General features: G+C 40.7%; 1 protein-coding gene across 1 annotated transcript in view; it reads left to right on the forward strand.

Annotated features, from left to right (window-relative positions):
• Positions 1-26,422, forward strand: part of LOC139742984 (MLX-interacting protein-like) — a 63,096-nt gene extending 36,674 nt beyond the window's left edge. Inside the window, exons 4-18 of the mRNA XM_071653490.1 lie at positions 3,596-3,706; positions 8,352-8,532; positions 9,318-9,416; positions 9,924-10,057; positions 10,415-10,936; positions 11,362-11,959; positions 12,813-13,021; positions 14,615-14,708; positions 16,031-16,098; positions 19,507-19,563; positions 21,479-21,632; positions 22,907-23,006; positions 23,626-23,749; positions 24,666-24,795; positions 25,685-26,422. Of these exons, the coding sequence (XP_071509591.1) occupies positions 3,596-3,706; positions 8,352-8,532; positions 9,318-9,416; positions 9,924-10,057; positions 10,415-10,936; positions 11,362-11,959; positions 12,813-13,021; positions 14,615-14,708; positions 16,031-16,098; positions 19,507-19,563; positions 21,479-21,632; positions 22,907-23,006; positions 23,626-23,749; positions 24,666-24,795; positions 25,685-25,812 (2,709 nt within the window). The 3' untranslated portion in view covers positions 25,813-26,422. The remainder of the gene's footprint in view (positions 1-3,595; positions 3,707-8,351; positions 8,533-9,317; positions 9,417-9,923; positions 10,058-10,414; positions 10,937-11,361; positions 11,960-12,812; positions 13,022-14,614; positions 14,709-16,030; positions 16,099-19,506; positions 19,564-21,478; positions 21,633-22,906; positions 23,007-23,625; positions 23,750-24,665; positions 24,796-25,684) is intronic.
• Positions 26,423-26,923: the final 501 nt, after the last annotated feature.

Raw genomic sequence — 26,923 nt, forward strand, 5'->3', positions numbered from 1 at the left:
AATTGATAAAGACTTCAAGATCATTTTCAGTAAGGATGTGCTGTGTTTTGACATGTTCTTATTTGCCAAGATTTATATTTACGAGTAAGTTGATACAACAAGTTGGTTAACAATACTGGAAAGGATGACATTTTTATGCCAAATGTTTCTTGTTCTCAAGTGTTTTCATTCTTTATAAACAGGATTCAGATGTATTGTTCAAAGACATTGTACTTGTTTGCCATAATACAATGCTTCCAAACTTTTTGCATTGCTGCTGTGCAAATTGATTGCATAATAAACTTGTTGACTTACAGAATTTTCATTATATTTACGTAATCTTTCACAAATAGGTTTGAATCTATCTGTACATTTCATTATAGGCTGTGTGAAATGCAATGCAAATGCAGGGGTATACAAACTATGTCCAAGCATAAAATCACCAAATATCACTTCATTAAAGTGATACCTGGTGATTTCATTCATTACTTAAAGGAATTTTGGTCTGTATATTTGATGACATGAGAGATTGTTCAATGTTTATTGCTCATGCTGTAGCAGCAATGCAGACCCCTCTCTATCATAATCTTTCAATCACGTAGGAAGCTGGTGCTTAGTATGCAGAGCAAAATAAATAACTGTTTGATTGGACTGTTACATGTACCTTTGGAACAATATTTGTGATGTTTATATAACTCTTACACAGTGCACTTTGTCACCTACTCAAAGAGGTGAATGCTCTCTTATTTTCATAACATAGATGAGAACATGATTGTTTTGTAGTTTTCTTGAGTGCACGCTCGGATTCTGTATCATGTATGTACACATGTACATGTACTTTTGAGAAAGCAAATGTGGTATCAACGTTAGCGCAACGAAGTTGGTCATGATGGACCCCATTGGTGTTCATTAGCTTTGAAATGCTGCCTAGCAGTACAACCATTTCACTTGGAACAGTTGTTTGGGATTCCTACAAGATGCTGGTTTATTTTGTTTGACAGAAAGAAAAAGAAAAAAAAAACACACTTAACAAACCCATATCTGCACAAAGAAAACAAGCAGAACTTTTTTTGAATTGCTTCACCTGATATGCATACGTCAATCAAGAATTTTATAGTGGTGCAAACACACGTGAATTTATTTTGGATTCCTGACAGTGTCAACATTTCTGGTTCCCTTTGCCATAGTTTGGAAGCGTAGGGGATGATAAACTGTGTAGACTTTGGACAATAGCCCGGCCCTCATGTTTCTATTACAGGACTTTGTGTAGCCAAGGAAATTTTATGCAGGTTTGCCTGAATGCATAATTTGAACAGAGGCAGTGTCGAAGTAAAGATAGAAGATGATGAAAGAAACATAACAAAGCCCAACCTCAAATTATTCAGTGATGTAAACAACAATCACAGGGCTTATATAATCTCTGTAATGCATGTAAAGCAGTGCTTGTACAATATTCTTTGTTGGTTGTGTGTGTGGAGCACAATAGTTATGTTCAGACGGTGATCTTTAACCTCGAGGGCGAGCTCTATGGGGCGCCAAATGTTGCATTGTCGATTTTTTATTTACGAAATTAGTTATTTTGTTCATGAAATCAGTCATTTTGTCCACAAAAATGATCATTCAATCAATGAAATGACTGATTTCGTTGATACAATGACTGATTTTGTAGCGAAATGGATCATTTCATCTATGAAATGATTGATTTCGTATACAACAAAATGGCCATATTGTCGGCAAAATGATCATGCGACACTTGGTGTTCTATAGAGCTTATCCTTGCGGTTAAGGATCATGTCTGAAAGAAACTATTGTAACATATGAATGTAGAGCTGCCGGATCACCCTCATTCAACTAGAGACTTCCTGAAAATTTCAGCATCTCTTTGTGACTATCAAGGAAAGTATCGAAATCTCCCTGATTCAGGAATTATTTTTACACATTGATATGCATGTCTTATAAACATGGAAGTTAGGGATACTCTTGGTTTCTCTTACGTACGATTTCAGAAATGAATATTTCTGGAAACCTTTAAATATTTCCCCTGATATGTATTTTTGCATGTTCCTATTTTGAGCAAGTTTAGCAGAGCATGAAATTTGCAAAAACTTTTGCGCCATGAAATTGTTCATATTCACAGTACTTTTAGAATAAAACTTAAATCTCTCTATGAAGGCTTTCTTCTGTTGGAAGTGGTTCACTAAACTAAATATTGCAACTTCTCCGGTCCTTGCATAGTCAGGAAAATAAAACGCATTACCTGGGTCATTTAATGTCTTATTGCAAACTTAAAGGGAAGGTAAACCCAAAGAGCAATGTGGATTGAGTGAAAGCAGCAACATTAGTAGAACACATAAATGAAAGTTTGAGGAAAATCGGACAATCGATGCAAAAGTTATGAATTTTTAAAGTTTTGGTGTTGGAACCGCTGGATGAGGAGACTACTAGAGGATATGACGTATGAGTGGACAACAATACAAAGAAAATATAAAGGAAATTCAACAAAAATTCACTTTTCTAGAATTATGAAAGAGCAGTGGACCAACCGCTTTCAAAAAGCAGGGGGAATAATTGCTACCCTTAACATATGTCAATATCAAATTGATGGAATTTGTACTTTTCATGAAAAATGGATTTTTGTAGTATTTTCTTTATATTTTCTTGGTATTGTTGTCCACTCATACGTCATAACCTCTAGTAGTCTCCTCATCCAGCGGTTCCAACACCAAAACTTTAAAAATTCATAACATTTGCACCGATTGTCCGATTTTCTTCAAACTTTCACTGATGTGTTCTACTAATGTTGCTGCTTTCACTCAATCCACATTGTTCTTGGGGTTTATCTTCCCTTTAAGAAAATACCTGGGGTCATCTGGAGTTCACAGATTGCCAATAGGCAGTGATCTGAGCTACAGGCAGTCATTAAGAATTTTACAATATATAAGAATAAGTATGGACTGTGTCTTTTGGATGTTTGGCAGGTCTGTTACAACACTGAGCATGGCTACCAGTTTCTTTTGCCCTCATGTTTCTGTAATATTAAACTCCCTGAGCTATGGCAACTGGCTTCGGAGGTTTGACACACATCATTCCATTACCATTTTCTATAGATGTTTGATCCCCATACCCCCTCCCAATTGTTGCATTTTTATTACTCTGTACCATGGGTATATTGAGACTGCTACCATTTAAAGATTACGCTGACATTATCAAATCCATTATTATGGAGTTATGAGGTAAGTAACTTTGGTTGAGTTTCATATATTGTGTAGCTATGATTGTGGAAGCATACTGACAATGTGTTTAAGTAGTGACCGCTTGAAATATGGTGGACCCTTTCGTTTTGAAGACAATTTTTAGGAGCAGGTACGATGATGTGGTGAACCAATCTGAGAGTAGTAGTTGTCGCTGAAATTCAATTTGTCTTATATTGACAACGCATCTCAGGACAGTATGTAATATAAGAGTGGGAAGATTATCGGAAAGGTTTAGGGGATGGGGCTCGCTATTGAGCGCTCTAACCTTTGAGCACCAGTAGTCCATTGGTGAACACGAGATGACATACTCCTCCTCATCCTCTTCTCATACTTTCCCCCCTTCCTTGTCTCTCAACATCCAGGCGGACGTCATCCAGGGAAGGCCTATCAACAAACAGTGGAATCCCACGCAGATCAGCTCTGCCATCCGGGACTACCACAAATGGCGAGTCTTCAGCCGGGACATTTTTATGGTGAGGCAAAGAGTTCCTAACACAGCCACCCCTTCCCCCTTTTCCCCCCATCCCCCCTCAACCCCCCCCCCCCCCCAAAAAAAAAGGACCATCAAAATAGCATGTTGAAAGAGAAGGGAAAATGGGAGGACCCACACTGAAATGACACTCAGCCACAACATTAATAGGTTCAAACTTTTCAATTTTTTTATAAACATTTTGAATATTGTTTTACTTTTAGTGAATTGGTGATTTCCAGACAAATAAGATATCGGGAATTAATGTCATAAATTATTGTGGTTTGAAGAATGTCTATCTTGATATGGGAAGAAATATATGAAAGGGTATATTGGTATCAATATAACAGTACATGTAACTATCACACAGAATGAAATGATGCGTGTGCAGTGAAATCATGAGAATAGGGCATGAGAAAATAATGTATCAATTGTCTCTGTATTATAGAGAGAAAGAGATAGATAGATAGATAGATAGATAAGATAGATAGAGAGATACAATATAGATAGATCCATACATACATACATACAGAGATAGATAAAAAGTAGAGTTTTCATAGAGAGATACATAGATAGATGCAATGTAGATAGATAGCTAGATAGATAGATGAAGACAGAAGAGAGAGATGGAGGGGGAGATGATTGGTTTTAAAGTTTTCTGTAGTGGTGTAGGTTAACTCCGTCATGTCAAGTTTGTTGACATACAGAATTTTTCTGGTTCATGATCCGACTCTCGCTCATGGATGCAGATAGTAGAAATCTTCATGGTGCACACTGTAAGGAATGATTGGTATGAATACATAGCACTTCGCATGTGCATTGAGTGATGTGTTTATGATGTGGTCAGATAAAGTGGGGGGGGGGGGGGCAGGGTGTGAAGAGGAATGCAAGTTTAACCCTTTGTATGCTACGGTTGTAAACCCCCTGTGTGCAACATGATTCTGAAGACCGCAATGCTTGTGCACCTTTTCAAAAACATTCTGGTTTTCACAGCCATGTAATTTTTTTTTTTCTTGAAGAATTTATGCTGGAATTGCAGTGCAGCAAAGTTGTAGAGAAAATTGCAAGCTTTGCTCTGATGCAAATTTTATGACAGAGCTATGGCTATTTTACTCACAAATTGCCATTATTCAAAACATTAACCTCAAAGGCAGACTGCAAAATGTACTTGTCAAGATTGCACATTATACATTGTACTTTCATGAATACTGTATACACCGAATATTTCGTGAGGTGTTTATTTTCGTGAATTTCGCGAGTCAGGTGCTGTTCGTGAAATTAAAGACACACGAAATATTGACTCTTATCCTGATGTGAATGTAATGGATGTGTTTACACTTCTCTGTTCAGTACTAGACTCCACTATCGCGAGTTCAACCACTCGCAAAATTGTCAGAAATTCCTGATTCGCGAAAAATTTTACAATAGTCACGAAAAATTTAGTCTCGCGAAATATACAATGGCAAATACAGTAGGTCTGGGAGGCATAACGTTGTGATGACACAACTTCAAGAGAAAATTGAATTTTACCTGAAAAATGCATATAAAATCATACTTAGTTTGGAATTGTGCTTTTCAGTCACCATGCACTGAGTACAAGCTACAATATGGTAGAGGATTCAGTTCATTTGTGAAAAGTTATGAAACATATGGTTAGCTTGTGTCAAAGCGTTTTGGTGGTGTGACACCCCTGGGTGTCAGCCTAGCCCGGATCGCGCCAGATTAATGCAGGATATATTTGTTTGAAGAAAAAAGCAATTACTGCGAAGGAAGGAAGCGTTGTTGATAGCAGATATTGTTTCAGGCACTGACATGTCATGATATGAGGAGAAATGTACAACACGTTTGGAGTACATTGTAGGTTGGAAAGAGGGGAAAACAAGTAACAATTTTTGTTTAAAGATATTCGCTTGTTTCCAAAACCTCACCATTGTCTTTGTGGCCTTTATGTGTTTGTGCAGTAAACATTTTCACTCGTTCAAGCACACCCAAATGAATGATTCTTTCGTTGAATTGATTGACAAATTATTCTTCATTGATGTATAAATTCTGATTATGCAGTGTATTCAATTCATTTATGATAATGAGGAGCAATTTGCCAATCAGTTCCAATAAGTCTCAGCACATTTTCTGAAATATATTTTCAAACTGGTATTTTATAAAATGCTGTTTCCCACATTCCCCTTCCCATCCAGTTCTCTCGCTTTATATGCACAATGGCGTACATTGTGACATTATTCTTAAAATACAGTGCTCTTAGCATTTGTCGAATATATTGGCAAAAGCATATAAACCAATTAACCAAAGTACCCTGATAAGTAAGAGGTGAAATGTTTAACCACATTCAACAGTGAGCGAGTTTTTAAATCTTAACCCTATCAAATTGTATACCATAACTCTTACCCTGTTATACTAAGACTTTTTTTTTCTAATGAAGAAATTAATGAGAGTCATACTGCAATCACAGTGTTGAATATGAGCTTTATGTTAACATACAATCATGAGCTTAAAACCGAGCCTCAGCTAGATTTTTTTTTTCTTTAAAATTGAAAGGCCTAGAAAAAGAAAAGCTTTTCTACGGGTGATATGTTCTTCTATTGTGTAAAGTTCTGCCAACAACCCTGAAAATTCTACCTGATTGTTGCTGTTCGGAATATGGTGTATTAGCATGACAATATGTTCACTTTAATGTTCCTATTCTGAAAGGATTTCTATGACAAAAGGCTACATTTCCAGGCAGCATTCCAGAAGTATGATGTATAAAGCATCATAGATGATGATTATTACAATGAAGAAAAACTGTTCTTGCTAACATGTATGTAAGGTTTTCTGAATGAAGGCCTTGAAATCCTCTTGTCTCATAAACTGTATGAATACTGAATAGCCCAGATTGGCCACTTGGCATAAAGACTGGATTCTAACCCCTGTTTTACCCCCTCCCCTCCCAAACGTATACAAAAAGAGAAACAAACCCACTCAAAAATTTACCTTAGAGCACTCCTCATCTAAACTCAACTTCTTTCTGGGTCAGCTGTTCAAAATGTGCGTCGTCATCCAGAACTTAATCTGCACCAAACTGCATGAAATGAATACCGGTATAAGCTGTTGTAACCAAGGCAACTCTTGTTTCGTTCTGCTCAAAGTCATGTCACGCAACTGAGAGCTGCAACTCATACAAAGCATGCTTCCCCCCCCCCCCCCCCCCCTGACAAAATGCCACCATAGTTCATATGTTGCCTTTGGATTCTGCTTTGTTGTGGTGATATGAAAATGAAGCATTATGAGAGAAGGCGTAGAGAGTTGTTTATCACTCATGTTTATAAATGTGTGGAAGGACTGCGCCCCTTGGATCGTCTGTGAAAAGAGTCTAGTGTTCATGCTTGAGTGGGGGGAAAGAAATTACAGCAGTGAGTACAATGCTGGGAATATCAAATTGTTGTCGAATACATCTATTCAAATATCAAATACCTTGCAAATTAGCACAATGAGCAGGAAGTGCACAATAGCTATGCAGAATGGCTTCTGAAACACTGTCTGAGTAGGCTTGCGGTGTTACTGCACATTACATCCAAGACTTTTTACGGAGAGGTTCCCATCCTTGACATGGGGCGAAATGCAGACATTGGAGTATGCTTAACACATTAGGGACACTTGTAGGGTGGTGTAACAAACATTTTTTTTAATCAAACAGAGATCCACTGCATGTGAAATAGAACATTCAAAGGTGATACAAAGGGATGCTGTCATGGCTGTCTTGTTGGGCCAAGTGATGTATATAACTCCAAAGTCCCAAACTTCCAAAAGTTTGTTGAACTTGTGCACATTCCTATGTACCTTCTTATGGACTACCAACATGTAGTCTCTATCTCCATGTTTGGACTTTTTGTCGAGTGGTGGCAGTCTGTCGATGTTTTTTACTGAAATATCTACCTACTGTAAAAGTGGAAATTTTCGCAGTGTTGAAATTTTTGCGCATTTCGCGCAACCAGAAGCTAGAACGAAAATAAAAGCACGCAAATATTTTTGCATGCCATATGTTTCAGTAGCTGATGTCTTGATTCTACGCAATTAAAAACATGCGAAACTCTTCTTTCCTGGCCAAGCGTGAAAAATTAGTTGCGCGAAAATATCCACTTTTACAGTATTGCCCAATTTGCAAACTTCTCTGGCATCTTTCTTCAGCAGCATTCTTCTAAATGCAGTAGGTTCCATTAAAGACCAGTTGGGAGTGTGCACATGTGTAGACAGATGTATACTATATTGCATTCAGCCCATCGTGAAAAGTTGATTTTCAACCTCATGACAGCGACATCCAAGTTAACCCAGCTTTTTATCCTCGCAATTTATGACATAAAAAGCCAGGAATAGCCATAAAGATTTCTTCTTCTTTTTTCCGTAGTGTACATCTCAATTTTTATGTGTGTTTTTGTTGTAAGAAGCGACATGTGAATTGGGGAAAAAAGTTGGAAAAAAAAAAAAGGAATAGCCTTTGAACAACTTTTAAGGGCCATGCTTTCTCTTTCAAATTAATGAAATGTCACTATACATGATTTTGAGTAAATGCATTTAAAGAGGCCTCTCCCTCTCTCTTTTTATTTTTACTTGTATGCTGTTTGCATGAAGAGTCTTTGTTTTGCTTGCCTCTACAGGGGGATGTGGCCACCAAGAGTGCAGAGGACAATGCCATCAACCTGGACGTGTCCCACCCGCCCCTCTCCCCGATGTCCGCCCAGAAGCTGATGAACGATGACACCCTCAAGGACTTCTCCGACACCTTGTTCATCAGCACAGAGAGGAAGAACTTCACCGTCCCGGCGCCAAAGAAGATCAGTAAGACATTCATGAGCAGGCCTTTTTCATACGACACCCTTATCAATAGATTCTGGATATCCCATTGGTGGATTGATTGCTCAATGTGTGACATTTGCTGAGAAGTGGCTTGGACCCTGTTGATGTTGCGTGTGCAATATTTGTAAAATAGTATAAGATATTGCACTCTTACACCACTCCCTTTCAGTTTTGTATTATTGCCCTCTGATGTCACAATGTACATACTTTTGCAGCCGGTGCTCTATCACTTATATGTAGTTTGTACAATTGAAAACCCACTGCTTCCGGCTACAACTGCGCCATAACATGTAGACATTCACCTTTCATGAAAAATTCAATGATTACTATTTTCTGTACCACGTTCAGCAATCTGTGTGGACTACAGGACTGATGTCCGAGGTGTTGTATAAAACAGATAGTGAATGGTCTCCACTCGTGTTGTGGAACAAAATTGATACGATGCATGTTTTCATGATGTGTGTATTGATGAAAAAAAAAAAATTAAATGGAAGCAGAGTTGTTGTTTTTTTAGCATAGCATACAAGGTGGTTATGTAGACAAGGAAACTGGTAACCCTGCTACAAACTTAAAACATATTTCATTGTGTAGAATGCAGCTTTTACATCAATTCTTGTCATGGCAGAGAAGTCCAAAAATGTGGATATGATTCCAAAGATCATCTGTGACATTTGGAGAATGCTGGAAACTGCTGACAATTGGTCGTTCATTCCTGTTAGTCTATTAAAATTGTAAATCTGTTCTTCGCTTCTCATTTCTTTCCGCAGCTCGCCACGTCTATAACAGCGACATCATCCAGCCGGGTCTCATGCAGCTCGAGCCGGACTTGGACCAGGATTTTATGGACACCCTGGACTCCTTGCAAGGTAAGGGCCCATGTCAAAGAATTCTACGGAAACAGAAACAAGGGCAAGGGGCACTTCAATTGCAGAATAAATCTGCCAGTGCTTCACTTTCACTTTTCATTTGGAATCACCTGATGATGGTATTTGGTCTCAGAAAAGTAGGATTCAAATCTTGATGTGGAACTGTCCAGAGATTTAACAATGCAACAAGGAAGTGTGCTGAAAATTGCTGGAAGTCACCGAAGAGTGATCATGTTGCTTGAAATGAGGGCTCATGTATGTTTTCCTATCTATGTGTGTGGATGTGTGTATGTGTGTGTGTATGTACACTGACAGTTGCCATCTGAAGACATATGAACAGGAATAGCTTCCAACAGTTACAATGTTCAACAATGCTCACACATAAACAACATGTTTGTTTAAAAGTGTTTTTTTTTTTTTTTTTTTTTTTTGGGGGGGGGGGGGAGGGTTTAAAAAGCAATACCGAGAAATAGAGTCACTTGTATTTTGAAATTCCACTCCCTGCAGACATCTTGTCCAAGACCCCAACCAAGAACGACACAGAGAGTATGGGAATGAACTACAACCTTCCGCCAAACTTCCTGGCCGACACTCCGCTGGGGGCCTTCAGCGAAGCCATGGAGATAGCAGATGCAGGCAAAGTAAGGGAAACAAAGACAAATTCTGCAGTTTTGACAGTAAAAATGAGATTTTGCAACGTGTACCTCCAAACTTCTCTGACCAATGTTTGTCTTGAGGTGGAAGCTTCTTTCCTGTTGTTTCTTAAAGAGTCATTGGAGAGTGTGGTTGCAACTGTCGAGGAAGTCTGGAGGTGAAACTTGCGAGATATATCTAATGATACAGAAAACACTGCCCTCATGGGTTGATGTCAGTTTAGTAATTGTAAGACTCTGCTTGTTAGTGCCAGTTACCAGAAATTTTGTGTCTGCAAAACTAAAGAAATATTTTTAACTCTCACTCTTTTTTCTCTTTCATTGTTGCTGGGTCTGCTTGTGTAGAATATTCCTCAAACCACCACTACCAATTATCCCACTGCAATCATTGCCAACATGGGTTCCAAGTCGGTGGTCAGCCAGCGCCAGGTCACTTTTGCTGCCACCCCCACCAAGGTTGTCTCGAGCCATTACGACCCGATGGTCAGTGGTGGAGGCACATTCATGCCCAACTTCTCAACAGCAGCTTCCATTTTCAGCAACGTTGGCAGCGGCAGCGGTACCGGCATCATAATTCCGCAACTGTCCACGACACCGAATGCACCCGGCATGTTTGTAGCCGGTACCAGAGGTACCACAAACATGCAGTTTGGCGGCACGGGCCAGGCACCCAACCTGATACATGTCCTGAATAGCAACTCTGCAGGTGGCACTGGCTCTGTTGGTGGTGCAAGTGGTGCAACAGGCAGTGCCAGTGGTAACAGAAGACATTCCCCACAGCAGCCGGTGCCAATGGTGACCACTTCGTACCAGTCCTCAGCACCTACCAGTCCCCTCAGCTCATCTAGTCAGGCAGGTGGAAGCCAGGTAAGAATTGAAGCACTTCTAAGTATTTCCAAATAACAGTCCTGAGTATTTTGATGGGTATGCTGCCACATCACTGCATTGTTGTGATTAAATGCTTTGCGTCTCAGTCAAATTTCACCACTGGTTAAAATAAATGCTCAATAAAGGTTTGGAATGCCTTCAAAGTTTTGGCTTTTATGCTTTTTTTTCTCTCCAAAATTGTGAAATTTACCATTAGTGGCTGGTGGGGTTCACTTTCTGTAATGCAGTTAGTGCTCTGCTATTGACACATTTTTTTTTTTTTTTTTTGAGAAAACTTGAGAGGTTACTTATCCTCTACATGAGTTATATTTGGTTCACTTTTTAAAAGATGCACCAATTCATCTAAGGAATTGTAAGAAGCTGTTATGCCGCCATGAAAGGGGGATTCTTTTGTTACTTCACAGGGTTACACCATAGTGCACTCAAAGCTTGGTGTCCACAGCCCTGGCCCAACGTCACCACCGGCTTGTATCCAGGGGGCACCGATGAGCACCAGCCCTACTACCATGGGTGTCATCTCGGAGGCCATAGACCTCCTATCCTGCCACATCCCTTCCTCCCCTTCGAAGATGATGTCAGAGTGGAACCAACCAATAGCCACCCAGAGGGGCGCCAGCTGGGCACCGCAGGTGGTTGGCGGTGCGTCCAGCCCCCGTGGAGTGCCAAACGTCGTAGATCCTGGTACCCAGCCGAAGACATCTGCGGCCAGCACAACGTTCATGCAGGAGCTCAGCTATGGACTCGACCCGATGGGTCCCATGGACCAGAGCACGGTGCTCGGCCACCGGGGGCCGTATGGCGCCGACGTGTCTCCCAGGCAACCGCGCCAGCAACAGCAGCTGCACCAGCAGGGAATGGGGCTAGAGGTGGCTGGGTCCATGAGGGAAGTGGATGGCATGCAACAGGGTTCAGAGGAGCTCATGGACTTTGAACAGCAGTTTCCCAGCATCGCCATGGCAACCGGAGCATCGGGGATGACAGCATACAAACAACCCAAACGAGGTTTGATTGGAGAAGTCCATCAGAGTTGGCAAATTTGCATTTTGTTGTTCTTGATTTTCTTTACAGTAGCTGTATGTGTTTTAAAGAAAAGTGTTTGTCAAATGCACATTCGATATGAGAAAGAGTGGGGTACAAGGATTATAATTATGTAGAAAGTATAGATGGACACTAGAATATGGGAACCATTCTTTTTTGATAAAAAGTTTGCCTTATGAGGAGTAAACTGACATTTTTGTAAAATTTACAGACAAGACCACTAGGTTCTCATGTGCCCCATTTAAATTTGATTGGCTATTTTCTGTGATACTGTCTGTGATTCAGTCGAAAGTGACTATACTGTTTGGAGAAAAGTGACTGTATTGTGGGGAAAGATTTCACCTTACTGCAAGGAGAACATTACAGTGCACAAAGAAAGTTAAGCACATGCAAGTTATCTCCAAATCTAAATGAAATTCAAAGACATTAAGAAAGCTTGACTGCACCATTAAGAAAGTTTATTGTTAAATTACCATTTCCTGTTTACTAGTCTTTGATTAGTAAAAGGTTGGCAATGACTCATATTTCACTTTCTTCTTTTTTTTTTTTGGAAAGCGTTCGTTTGAAAACGTCATCTGGACATGTGATTGTGTCATGCCCTTTGATGAATGGATTTTATTTGTAGCACACTTCACATAGTTGAAAGGAAAGTGATCCCATTTGTACATTTTGAGAAAAAGTGGTAGTTTTGTCCTTTTGAGTATATCAGAAATGTGGAGGTAATTAGCATGGTGGCTACAGAAAGGAATCTACCCGAATCATATGCCATTGCTTATGAGCGTTCCACTCTCGAAACAAATCCCCTCCCCCCCAACAGAGGTCTCGTATAGCAGCCAGAGCAACAGCAAGGCCAGTAGCCGGGCGAACAGTCGACCCAGCAGCCGCCCCAGCAGCCGCCCCAGCAGCCGGGCCAACAGCCGCGCCAATAGCCGGGCGGGCAGCCGGGCCAACAGCCCCCGGGCCAGCTACGCCGGCCTGCCGGGCCAACCCTTCCAGGACTCTCTGCAGGCAGCTCTTCAGGGAAAGGTAGGTGGCGAAGTGGGTTTAATAGCAAAGAGAAGGTAGAAGAGAAGTTTAACTTAAGTACAGTTTTAAGAAAAGTAGGGGTTAGGTAGCTCGAAACAACACAATTTGAATTCTCTCTTTCCTATAGAAAGAAAACAAGGCAAAGAGACAGAAAGAGAAAAGTGAGGCAATATCCAGAATCTATGCAATTTCACTCATCAACGAAATTATTATTACGATACAAATTTTTTCATTACACTTGCTCAACAATTTTCACCACGACTAAATGAAGGACAAGATCCAAACCTAATGTATACTCCAAAGATTTGAATGAGTTGCTTACCCTCTTTCTTTTCTACTCTTGATCAGCCAAAAGAGTCAAGATATTGGAAAAGAAGAAAAAGACTGAAATTCCCTAATGCTCTTTTGAAAACAGTTTTTTTTTTTGGTTGAATAGAAGTTATTATTATTACCTTTTTTTTGTCTTCTGGTCATTACAACAAGATTTCTCCAAAGGCAGTTGCAGTTGCAGCCTCCAAAGGCTTTGGTTTTATGGTCAATGGATACAACAACCGTGTGACAATTGAAACTAATTCTGCAGAGAATTATTCTGATATGCATTACTGCATTACTTTTCTCTTTTTTTGAAGTGATAGTGTACTTTAAGCTATTTTCTGTAGCTTTAAGCAAACACAGAGGGAAAATTCACCCCATGACCAATATGGTTTTCATCAACAGAGTAAGATTAAAACAAACGGAAGAACAAGAATTATATTTACATCAGGCAGTAATTAAAAATGTGTTTCATTTAAGCAGTTTCTAAATGAATTTCAAACTCCAGTATGTTATCATGCATTGGGGTGGAGTTTCCCTTTAATTTGTTCCCAAAGTACAAGATCACATTACAGTGCTAGAGTTTCATAGAGAACTGTTGAAACTGGTAAGTTAAAAGGGCATCATTTGGTTTGGGGAGATTCTGAAAGAGAATCGAGAAAGAGCAGTTGTATTATTTCGCTAGAATATCTTCTGGAACCTTCGTAAATGCAAGATATGATACTCTCGATATATGTCACTGTCTAATGTATTGTGTTGGATAAGAGTGACCTTTTTTGTTTCGTGTTTATTTCTTAGAGCCTTTGTATTTTCCTTGTTAAGACAAGGGCAGAAATTGAGGGAGAAAAGCATGAAATGGTTGAGTCTGTATTTAATGGCACAGAAAGGATGGGATGTGAATTCACCTCCCGGTAATGTATCTAGGTAAGTACATACAAAGCGAGGACCATGGCCTGACTTCATTAGGGTGCGCTAATACCCGCCCCTTTATCCCCCTAGCCCCCCCTTCCCCGACCTTCTAAGAAATTCTTACCTCTCCTTGGGAGGAATTTGGCATTTCCAAATATGGGAATGAAGGCCAAACATAGCCCTGCCTGATTTTCAGTCAGATAGAAAGGCAGGTGCGGGTTTCTCTTGATTGCTTGTGTTACTTGGTCGAGGTTGTGATTTTTGCTGGCCATGGTCCTCGGACCACTCCCTCACCCCCTCTTTTTTTTTTGACTAACGTTAGGTATTGTCCTTCCCCTTCCTCTACTGTGATATGTGTTTTACGCTCTCTAGTCTGATGCGAAAGACCTTGGCTTGCGTAGTCCCACGGCCGATCGTGACCTGACGATATCAGTACCGTCATCCTGCCAGGCCTCGACGGCATCTAGTGAGTAAAAAACGAGAAAAAATAAAGAGACGGTGCCCCCTCGTCCCCCCTTTTTGCACCGCTGCCGTGGTCAGGGGGCGAATTTGCGAGAGGAAGGTCACGCCCACGGAGCAAGGCACAGGTTAAAGTTGGACTCGCCAGCTCGCGTTCTCACTGCGTCGCTCGAGCCCACCGCAGGGGAGGAGGGGTTTTCCACTCCGCCAAAACCCCTTCCGAATTCCCCCGTCCACCCTCGCTTAATTAAAGAGATCTTAAGTTCAATATGATACGTTCGCAATGCGGCAAGTATAGCTGCGGCGTAGTGTCGACGCCGTGGTGCTCACTTGTTTTCAAACACAGAAAAAAAGAAATCGTCATTCTATGGTGGGAGATCTTGATCGTAAGCCATGCATCACTCGGGCGTTGCATTCTATGCCAACACACCTCCTACAGTCAAATGTGGAATGTTTTGGTCAGTTGTAGATTCAGAGATTCAAAGACTTAAAAATGAAAATGCACCATCTCAATCGTTTTGAATTGCTGATCACATTGCGTCCACCAAAAAGTGCGAGGGATGTTTGCAGAATATTTGATGCATATTGTGACCTTTAGCACTGATATTTAATTTTTTTCCTTTTAAACAACATCAACTATCCCACACACTTACAGGGATATATTCAAAGCATGACATGGACACGTTGTACAAGGCTCTCCCACCATTATGATTTTAGTTTGCTGTGCTTGTACAATAATCTGTTGTGTTGTCACCTGTCTAATGTTCCATTTTGCAGGTGTAAATCTGACTAACCAAATATCTCTTTGCATCCAACAGGAAGTTTGTTTCTCTCTAAAAACAGGCAAAAAAAAACTTTAAAGCCCTTCTTTGATTTGTCTTTTAGGAATCTGAAAGCAGCTTTTCTTTTGAACACTCATGATTTGATCTTGTGTGATAAATTTTCATTCACATAAAAATCTTCTTCTTCTATCTGTAAGGAATGACATATGTAGTAGACACTGAAACACCGACTTAAAGGGAATGATCCCCACCCTTAACTTACTCCATACCACACCGCACCAATCAAAATGACCTTCCAGAACCTTTACACTCTCTCCTCTCCTCTTTCATCGATCGGGAATCTAGCTAGTGTGAAAAGCCACATCTCTTAAAAATTTGTGTAATCCTTACTTGCATCCACTGAGTTTTGGAGTTTCAGTATCGTTACAACGTGACCCACTTTGATAACGTTTTTTTCGTCTGTTTCCTCTTTCCCCCACCTCCTCTTTTTTTTTTTTTTGTCGGTCCTCCCACTGCCCAATTTTCCCCTGAAAAATATGTGAACTAGGTGCAGCGTCATCTCCTGGAAGCCAGATCGATTTCCCGGAAACACCGACGAGCATCCGAGAATACGAGGTGAGAAAAAGAGTCATGAATTTTGAGCACCGCGTGAGGCAGATTTCTCCTAAGAATATATATCCTGGTACGCTGGCAGTGTTTCAGTGATGGTGAATGCCATTGCAAATTAAACAGACCTAATTTTTATCATAGTCCCACATGAGGGAAGATAGTGTGAGCCATAAAGCAAAAAGCCCCCCCCCCCAAAAAAAAACAACAAACAAACACAAAACAACAACAACAGAAACAAACCACAACAAAAACAAACAAACAAACAACAGCTCCAGTGTGGTTTTGAACAAACCTGGTTCTTTTCCCTTAAGGGGAAGGGGACCGTGTTTTTTCATAACCACACCAAAGTTTGAAAACTATTCTGTGAGAGCGTCCTGAGTGCCAGCTTAGAGCCTCGAGGTATGGGCAGGTTCATAAGTTCACATGAAGGCCATCACATGGAACATTGCTACGCGGTCTGGCTTGACCGATTCCTTCCTCTTTCTCTCTCTCTCTATGTTTGTTATGTTCATGCTGACCGTCGGTCCCTGCCAGATTTGCCGAGTCCGGGCCACGTGTTATCGTCCCATTAACTCTTCCTGTGCCGACCTCGTGACAATCTGTTGACAATCTGGCTACGCAGAAATGCACGGGTTGTGACATGACCCGACAGCTGGTCGTGTTTATGGCTCGCACTATCTTCCCTCAGGTGGATGTATTGTGTCCTGTCTCTGTCAGGCCAAGGTCCAGCTTTTTCTCTCTCAAGTGGACAAATGCTAGAGATAGTTTGACATCCGGGGCCCTGGCAGGTCTGAGAGTCACCTAGAGTGAGAGACATGGGTGTGAATGATTCTTGTTTGTGTCTTGTTTTGGAGGGAAATGAGATTAAATTAGCACCAGGAAGCCTGCGCTGAGTGGACTTCCCTCCGCGGCTCGCTTTGAAGCCACTTATCTGTCTGAACGCGAGCGCGCAGACTTTCAACGAGAGATTGGTCCCAAGGCTCTGAGGACGAGTCAGGATGAATGTTGGAAAGGGAAGAATTTTATCTGCTGTGGAGGACATCAAACTTGGTCTGGTGTATAGAAGTCTTCTATAGAGTGTTTTGAGAAAGATCTTTTATTGTCCCCGCCGAACGAGTTCGAGCAGGGGACTATGAAACGGGCTCCGTACGTGTGTGTGTCCGTCTGTCCGTCTGTGTCCGTGCTAACGAGAGTATGCTTGTGTGGCTAGGAGAACAATGGTGCACAATAGATGGCCTTTATTCCGTCAGGCTTGTGTGGCTAAAATTTTTACTTGTGTGTCTATTTTAACAAAAGGGAGAACAAAGGGGTAGACACACAAGTATATCACCGTAAGGTCGTCCGTCCGTCCGTCTGTCCGTCTGTGCGCCCGTGTGTGATCAAAATGTTCAAAATGCTACTCCTTCGCCATTTCTAACCCGATTTTGATTCTGTTTGCTTTATATGATAGCACTACATGGGAGCTTTGAAACTTCTATACAGAATTTCAGTTGTGACCTTTGACCTTGACCGTTGACCTATATTGTACATTTTGCTTCAAAATGCTACTCCTTCGCCATTTCTAACCCGATTTTGATTCCGTTTGCTTTATATGATGGCACTAGGTGAGGGCTTCAAAACTTCTACACAGAATTTTGACCTTTGACTTCTTTGACCTTTGACCTTGATTTTTGACCTATATTGTACATTGCCTACAAAATGCTACTCCTTCGCCATTTCTAACCCGATTTTGATTCCGTTTGCTTTATGTGATGGCACTAGGTGAGGGCTTCAAAACTTCTACACAGAATTTTGACCTTTGACTTCTTTGACCTTTGACCTTGATTTTTGACCTATATTGTACATTTTGCTACAAAATGCTACTCCTTCGCCATTTGTAACCCGATTTCAATTCCGTTTGCTTTAAGTGATGGCACTAGGTGAGGGCTTCAAAACTCCTACACAGAATTTTGACCTTGGACTTCTTTGACCTCTGACCTTGATTTTTGACCTGTATTGTACATTTTGCTACCAAATGCTACTCCTTCGCCATTTCTAACCCGATTTCGATTCCGTTTGCTTTATGTGATGGCACTAGGTGAGGGCTTCAAAACTTCTACACAGAATTTTGACCTTTGACTTCTGTGACCTTTGACCTTGATTTTTTACCTATATTGTACATTGGCTACAAAATGCTACTCCTTTGCCATTTCTAACCTGATTTCGATTCCGTTTGCTTTATGTGATGGCACTAGGTGAGGGCTTCAAAATTTCTACGTAGAATTTTGACCTTTGACTTCTTTGACCTTTGACCTTGATCTTTTTACCTATATTGTACATTTTGCTACTAAATGCTACTTCCGGCGGGGACATATATTACGCACCGCGTAATTTCTACTTTTCCTTGTTTCTATTTATTTTTTTCTTTTTACTGAAGAGTGTTTGTCATTCTGAAACTCCATTTCCCATAAAGTTTGACAGTGTCTATGACAATGTTTTTATCATTATCCTTGTTTATCTGGCACTGTTTGTTCTCATTTGGGTCATGCAGTGGTCAAACCGCAACCTTTGTGCAGTAGGTGTATGACCCTCTTCTCTTGTCATATAGCAACCGCAAAAACTAAAGGCCTCCTATCTTGCAAGTGTTGTTTCAGACCAGATGACCCCCTTATTGAAAGTTCTATCTGTTCTTGCTGTGCTGAAGTCATGCAGACGTAGCTTCTTGATAAACTGATACAAAAAGTAACTTTACCAGGGGAAGTTTGTTCACAGGATCTGTCCGGCTGATTAAGAAGGAATGGATAGGCTGAAGGAAATTTGAACTTTACCGTCCCCTTCAACTCTGAAAACTCAGTTGATATGGAGTTTCCGTAGCAGCCGTTTGTAAGTGACATTGTGTTTAGTGTTTTGCTACAAGACTTTGATCATGTTTGGTTCTGTGATCCCAGAATGCTGCAGTAGGTCATTTATCCCTATGGTGATCACCATGTTATATCTGGTCGCAGTGTAGTTGATGCTAGCCGTCATCCACTATTGTAAACTCAATCTCATCACTGGTTCTTCAAACATGGCATATATCGTAAGAGAATATGGTTTAAAGTCCAGGAGAATGATGGTCAAACAGATATTCCAAATGCATGAATAGTGCCCTAGAGTTTGATGATTGAGTGCACCATTTTTTATTTATTTATTTTTTAAACTGTCCATTACACATTGTCTTTGTCTTCTCAGCATTGTCATCTTGAATGCAGTTTGGCAGTAGAGGTGTTCACTTGTTGAGTGTCTTGTTCTTTTCTGGCATTCATTCATTATTATTGATACCTGTTCATTCCCCTGTTTTATTCTCATCTGTCTTTGATGTGTGTGAGCATCTCTGATTTTGGTCACATCCTCCATCTCTCTCTATTATTTCTTTCCTTCCTTTCACGCTTGCAGTTCCACACTCCGAGACCAAAGAGGCAGAAGACACCAGATTCCAACACGAAAGAAAAGGTGAGCGAGTCGTGGAGTGCCATTACCACCGAGCAAGTCTGGTGATTTGCCAGAATGTCGTAATGTATGAAAGCTGAGAACCAAAAGGGCGCTATAGCGTTCTTACATTTGAGCGTAAATAAAAACGAAGCAGTCAATTTCCATGAAAAAAAAAAGGTTTCTTTAATATTTAAAGATAATAAAAAGTTTTGGTACCTCAAAAGTTTCCCTGAATTTCAGGTTAAAGTACCTTTCATATAACTAACACTGTGAGACTTACTCGCCCCAAAGAACTCTCATTTCTTAGTAATCATGCAATTAACTGCGACCAGCAGCCCCATACGCATAGCATAATGGGGCTTCGCATTGTAGCATTCAGGATCATGACAGATTTAGTATCCCGGGTAGATATCAACTTAAAATCCAAAACATTCTTCAATTTGAAGACTTACCAATTAAGTTGAAGTATTGAAAACAGGCTTCGGGCAACGTTTGGTTCTGCCAATAGTCCCTTTCTGTTCGAATTGATGACTGAATGTGACTCGGTCGAGAGGACCTTGGGAGAGCTACATACACTGATTACTACGGCCAGCGCATACGCACACATCACATGCGAACAAATTTCAAATCCATGAACGGATAAGATGTTTGTGTGCGCATGCGCTGGCCGTCAATTCAGTGTAGCTCTCCCAAGGTCCTCTCGACCGAGTCACATTCAGTTATCAATTCGAACAGAAAGGGAATATTGGCAAAACCAAACGTTGCCCGAAGCCTGTTTTCAATACTTCAACTTAACTGGTAAGTCTTCAAATTGAAGAAATTTTTGGATTTTAAGTTGATATTTACCCGCGATACTAAATCTGTCATGATCCTGTAAGCTACAATGCGAAGCCCCATTTAGCTATGTGTATGGGGCTGCTGGTCGCAGTTAGCTATGCGTATGGGGCTGCACACTGCTGGTCGCAGTTATCATGCAATAATGGTTTCGTACAATATGTGTACTACCTCGCCGCCTGACGGCTCTGGTACGAAACCATTATTGCATGAGTACTAAGACATGAGAGCACTTTGGGGCGAGTAAGTCTCACAGTGTTAGTTATATGAAAGGTACTTTAACCTGAAACACAAACTAAGACAAGGAAATTCAGGGAAACTTTTGAGGTACCAAAACTTTATATTATCTTTAATCGAAGTGGGTAGATTTTTATAAGCATTGTTGCAAGTATAGGGTATTAAATGGCACCCTTAGCTTTTGATTTTTAACATTTTACTGAAAACAAAAATAATTTAAAATTGCTTCCATAATGTAGAGAAGATCAAGCTCTACGTGATACCAATATCTCAATACGCCCCCAAATTTTGGTAAAGCCCTTCTGGTTCTTGGGCGACAATATATGTCCTGATCTGTCAAAGAAACACATAAAGTAAAAAAAAGGAAAGAACAAACTAAACAACCAACAAAACCCAACAATAACAGCGACAAACGCCCAACGACAAAACATGAACACAAACAAACGTATTACCCCACTTTTACTGGAGAGAAGGTGATATGAGGGCAGATGTTAACCATTCATTGAAATGTAGTGTCTTTTTGGTAAGCTGACCATTCTTGGAATCTACTGACCACTGACATGACATGAATGTAGATGTAAAGCAAACTATGCTAAGACAGCATTTTGTTGATAAACTGACCATTCCGAGATGACCGTTTAGGAGGTCAACTGACCATTATGGAATGGCGTGTAGACAGAAAGCAAGCTATTTTGATTAAGATGGCGTTAACCTGTTGAAGACGTGCTGATTTTGCTACAACACACATTTCCCATAGACACCAACCCGAGTATGCTGGGAACTAAGTCTTCAATGGGTTTAGCCAGTCAGCTGACCATATGAGGCAGTGCTTTTTTTTTTTTCTTTTGTTTTTGACCACCGGTAGGACGCGCGGAGGAGACTGAAACACCTTCACTCGGAGCACAAGCGGCGGTTCCACATACAGTCAGGCCTGGACGAGCTCCAAGGCATGATTCCCGGCATGATGCCGGTGGGAGATGGCTCCTCCAAGGTCAGCACGGCCATGATGCTGCAGAAAGGTGAGATGCGGGTTGTCGTGGAAACGGAAAAAAGTAGCGGGTGTGTTCAGAGCAGTGACTGATTGAAAATGTACAGAAACTAGAAAAGCACTTGGAGAGCGCAGACCTCCGCCAAGCCAGCAACTCATTTCCAATCATACATGCATGCAATTTCCCAAAATAGAAGCCTTTTGTTTTGTGTCATCAGCTTCCAGCTGCATGTCGCCTTGCCCGAGCAGAGAGCATGCTTTGGTGCACATATGTTAACCTCCAGTACATGCAGCTTGAACTCCCAAGGTCATTGACCATATATGCCAAAAGATTTAAAAATATCCTTCAAAAAGCCATAATAATTCCCAGATCACTACCAAAACTGAACGAGGTGTTCCCTGTGTCAATATCAACTTTTTATGCAAGTTTCACTTTAATCCATATACGACTTTTTGAGTTATTTGGCAAACAGACAAACCAATGCCGATGATCAATTAACCTCCTCCTTCCTTTTTTGCATAGGTAATAATTTGAGGCCAGGGGGGCATTTCATGAAACCTTTTGTCAGATGTTTCATCTGACAAACTGTTAAAAGCTATAGAAATCCTTGCATCTGATTGGCTGACAGCAAATTTGTCCGACAAAGTTGTTGGACAAAATGCTTCATGAAATGCCCCCCCTGGTCACATGAGTGCCATGTCAACTGCGGAAATGACAAAAATACAGCTAGTCCTGATGATATGAGTCATGTAGTGCAAAATTATTTCTTTCTTTATTGTTTGATTTTTCTTGGATTGAAACTTGCCTTGTAGGATTTGTATCTGAAGGAAGCGCAGGAGACCTGTTGAAGAAAACTGTGAAAAGATGAAAGTTTTGCCAGCTTACAGAACCGTTTGTAGTTTGCGCAAATAACATAATGTCGTAACCATTACTAAAGGATTTTTCAGAGATTTTGTCTTGTGTGTGAAGATCCACACCCCAGAAGAGCTATTAAAAAAATTATTTGTATGTTTCATTGTCTGTTTTCCGTGGAAAGTTGTATATCAATTCTTAAGTCAGAAAAGATACATTGTTTAAAAAGGAAAACCAAACCAATTCAGAAGTTATGTTTCAGATGAATTTTCTACTTGAGTAGTAGAAACAAAATTTCTCATAGGGGCCATCAATGCCAAAATGAAATGATATTGTTGTTTGGTAAAAATGCACTTGTAAATCGATATAAGTACTTTATCAACTCCTATCTTTATTTCATTGATTTCTTGATGTTTTAAATCATTTTATTCTGTTGATCCGTTTGTTGCCAGCCCATGAATACATCATTCACTTGAAGGAAGAAACTAATTCATTGAGGAATGAGGTCGAAAGCACAAAGCAAGAAGTTCAAAACCTCAACGATGAAATATGGTAAGTGTATTATCTTGAAACCCTTGCACAATTTGGGCACTATTTCAAACAAGAAATATGTTTGTATGATAAATATATTTGTACAGTGTATATCTTAGTATAAAGGGAGACATAAAGAAACATGTGGTCAAGTCAAGTTCCAGCAATAGCAAAATTGCCAATCATATTTCTGAGATGATGAATTTGTATGCCCTTAGTGAAAGTACAGTGGTCCCATGCACCCATATTTGTGTTGTGTTTTTTTACATCGGTTCACAAAAGGGGGTGGGGGGGGGGGGGAGAAGAAAGAAATATCTATCGCAATGCTGCTGGCCTATACATATAAGACGAGATAAACTGTTCTGAGTGAAGGTTGAACTATGTGGCTTTTGTAGACAGCTGGTCTTTATACCCAGGTAGTCTCTGAGGAGGATTTAAAAAAAAAAATCTTCCGTTTTTCATTTCTCTCTGCGAATTTGAGCTGTTTTCCCACAAAATGACTTTGCTGAATTTGCAACAAGTGTCAAACAGATGAGCATTGGCTTCTGACCTGTATTTTGGTTTGATCCTCTTGTGATGTAATATGGAGCAGAGGCTGTTGACTTGAGACTGTTACCTTTTCTCTCTTTTTCGCACACAGTGATTGCCAGGACAGTTTGCCAGACACGGGAGCACCAGTCAATTCTCAGAGCGAGAGACAGCTTCAACAAATGTGCAATGATTACATCAGTCAGCAGATGAGGGAAAATTGGAAATATTGGATTGTATCCTTCACTTTTGTGTGCATGTGTATATCTGTGTGTGCGTGTAGTGTGTGTGTAGTGTGTGTGTAGTGTGTGTTTGTGTGTTTGTGTCTGTGTGTGCGTGTAGTGTGTGTGTAGTGTGTGTGTAGTGTGTGTTTGTGTCTGTGTGTGTCTAGTATGTGTGTGTGGTGTGTGCAGTCTGTATTTGGGGATGAGCAAGGGGTACGTTGTTGGGGTATTATGTTTCACTTTATTCAGTCAGGCACTGTGGGGGTATAAATGACATTGTGGGAGTATTTGTCTATGGGAGAAAACAATGGGATACTCCCACAAGTACCTATTGCTAGTTTGTGTGTCTGTGCATGTGTGTGCGTGTCTATGTATTTGTCTGTGTCTGTACACAGTCTACCATGTTGGGTACAGGAAACGATACAGCATGATGGGTTTGGTTTCATGGAGCTTGTGAGGTACAAAAACCCAACTACCATATTTTTCGACGTATAACCAGTACATTTTTTTCTGTTTATGAAAATCGTGAAAAAGGGGGATGCGGGTTATAAATGGGTACAGCGGTAAAAGTTTGTATAAAAATCAGCACACAGATTTCATCATTGGTTGAGAAAGAGAAGGGCGTTATATTGCCAATAAAGCCATAGTGTTTGAGGCACCTTAATGCCCATCTCATTTTCATCTGATGATATCAGTAATTTGATACCTAATGGTGTCATAATTGGTCATTTCATCTTGATCCTGTCATCTTGTGGCAAATAATTCTCTTCAAGTTTGGAATAAAATTTGACAGACCAAAATGAAACAGAACTATCATAAAAGGTGTCTCAGTGATGATTGGTAGCTTTTTGTTCTAAGCTATCATTGTGCTGTGAATGTGTTTGTGACCACGATTGCACTGTCTTCCTGAGCCCCGCCACCACTTCAGTTCAGCATGCTGGTCCGGCCGCTTTTCAAGTCGTACGTGGCCGCGGTGTGCACAAATCCCGGTGCTAACTTTGACGAGGAGGTCATCGACTGGGTGGAAGAGAGCTGTAGACTCAAGCCTCTCAGAAAGTGTGAGTGACCCCAACACTCATGATCGTTTCCTTCTTCAAATACCGTAAAAGTGGTTTCTTTCGCGTACAGAAACTTTTGCGGTTTCTTTCGGTGCCAACTTTTTTGCGTGTGTTTAAGTTCGCGGTCAGTAATGATACCGTTGTAACAAGCGACAAGTTCAAAACATTTTCGCGTGATGTTAAATTCGCGGTTCAACCTCAAAGTGCGAAAAGCGCGAAAATAAAACCACCGCGAAAGAAACCACTTTTACAGTAGTCATTTGGTCTTCTCAATTTGTCCTGTCAAACTCATAAGAATAACATGTGCAAATTAATGAACCCCCCCCCCAAATAAAAAAAAATCATCAGTTACTGAAAAACCAGACATTTTCGTGTGCATTTTGATTGTTCAACTTTCGTGAGAGCCAAATTTTCCAAAATTGAAATTGCAACTCAAAAGTTCTTGTCTGCATTATATATGCATTGAATGCCAGTGGCAATTCGTGGAAATTTTATGCCGCGAATATTTCATGCCCCGAAAATTTCTTGCTTTGTGGTATGTGTTTGAAGCTGTCATATCACTGCATTTCTATCAGGGGGAAGTTCTTTCACTAAGTAGATGGTAACTTCAGATAAAATTAGAGAAACTGGAGGAGATAAATTGAAATTTTTTTGCAAACATCGGTAGAATAAAGGGCAATGTTGAAATGCTGAAAGTGTAATCAGATATTTTGTGAGGTCTTGAAGAATTGCTGCCTTCATTTGTGACAATCAATTTTTCCGTGAGTTAGATTATTATATGAAAAGAGAGAATGGAGCAAAGGAAATGAAGCAGACATGTTTAACCAGAGGCTAGTCTCTCATGGAAATTAATTTTTGTTTCGTAAAACCACATATTGTTTTGTTTCAGTGGTGTACACCATCGTCAGGCAAGTGAGCACGCGGACCTCCGTCCTTCAGAATCCCGTCCAGCTTCAGCAGCAGGTGGAGGAGATAATCCAAGAGGAGATTAAGAATCCACCAGGAGATCAGTCATGATGATAAGCCCCACCCTCTTCCCCCACCCCACCCCACCTCACCCTTTCCCTACCCTTACCCCTTCCCCTCTTCTTCTTCTTCTCTTTGACTTCCTTCCCTCCAACCTCGCCCTCACGCACCAATCAGCCAGCTGTTTGAAAGCTATCGCCTCTGCCGGATCCCTCCCAGCCAACTCTTCAAGTCTGCAATTCGTTGCAGCGCTGGACAGCTCGTGGTCAGCGGAAACCACCGTACACTACAAGTCAGCTTCAGCTGTGTGTAGTTGAGCCACGTAATCGGTGAACTGTGGCTGCCTGTTTGGGTGTGTCTGGGTGTGTCTGGTAGTTCCCCACACCTCCAGCTGTATTCTAGTGGCACTTTTCTCCTTTCGGTGTCCGCCCAGAATCTGGCTCTAGTGTCAAGATGTATTATCGATGTCTTACTGCCACAATACAGACAAACAACCAACCTCCAAAAACTTAAACTGCATCACAATGCAAGTGTTTGAAGTCACATACCCTTGTACAAAGACGACAGTACTGATGGGCTTACTGTAGCCTGCACATTTCCTTTTTCCAGCAAACAGCTACCATGACCACTATCTTACATTGATTTCTGTTTCGCAGTGAATGTTTGGGATTGTATTTCTTGGGGGGGGGGGAATGGAATAAAGAGATGAAGCACGGATAAGCACAGGGATAATTCTTTCTCTCGGTTTGATCATTTTACCATAGCAACAATGAATATCTGCAGTGAGGATCTTACACTATGGGGTCATCGGCACTGTTCAAACTTAAAGAGTCTTCTGGAGTGAACTTGTTTCTAGTCCTCAATAAACAATGTGTAGAGTCAATAGATGGTGCAATTAAAGCAATGTATTACCTTTACATCTATACTCTCTGAGTAGAAATGACCGTATGCGTGAAATTACAGAGCAAGTGTGATTTCAAAAATCATTGATATGACTGTAAGTCCAAGCTGAAGGAATATCACTTAATGAAATAGGGGAAAAGGTCTTTTGTGTATCCACACAAATTGTTGCCATCATTAGTACTTGTTTTAGATTTTCAGCAATTTTGTAGTCTCTGGGGATAGTGAAAGGGCATAGTTTTCACATTGTTTCATACCAGTG

Source organism: Diadema antillarum, unplaced genomic scaffold, assembly GCF_040938485.1.
Source record: "Diadema antillarum isolate AM-2024a unplaced genomic scaffold, OU_Dant_1.0 seq00001041_RagTag, whole genome shotgun sequence".
NCBI lineage: Eukaryota > Metazoa > Echinodermata > Echinoidea > Diadematoida > Diadematidae > Diadema > Diadema antillarum.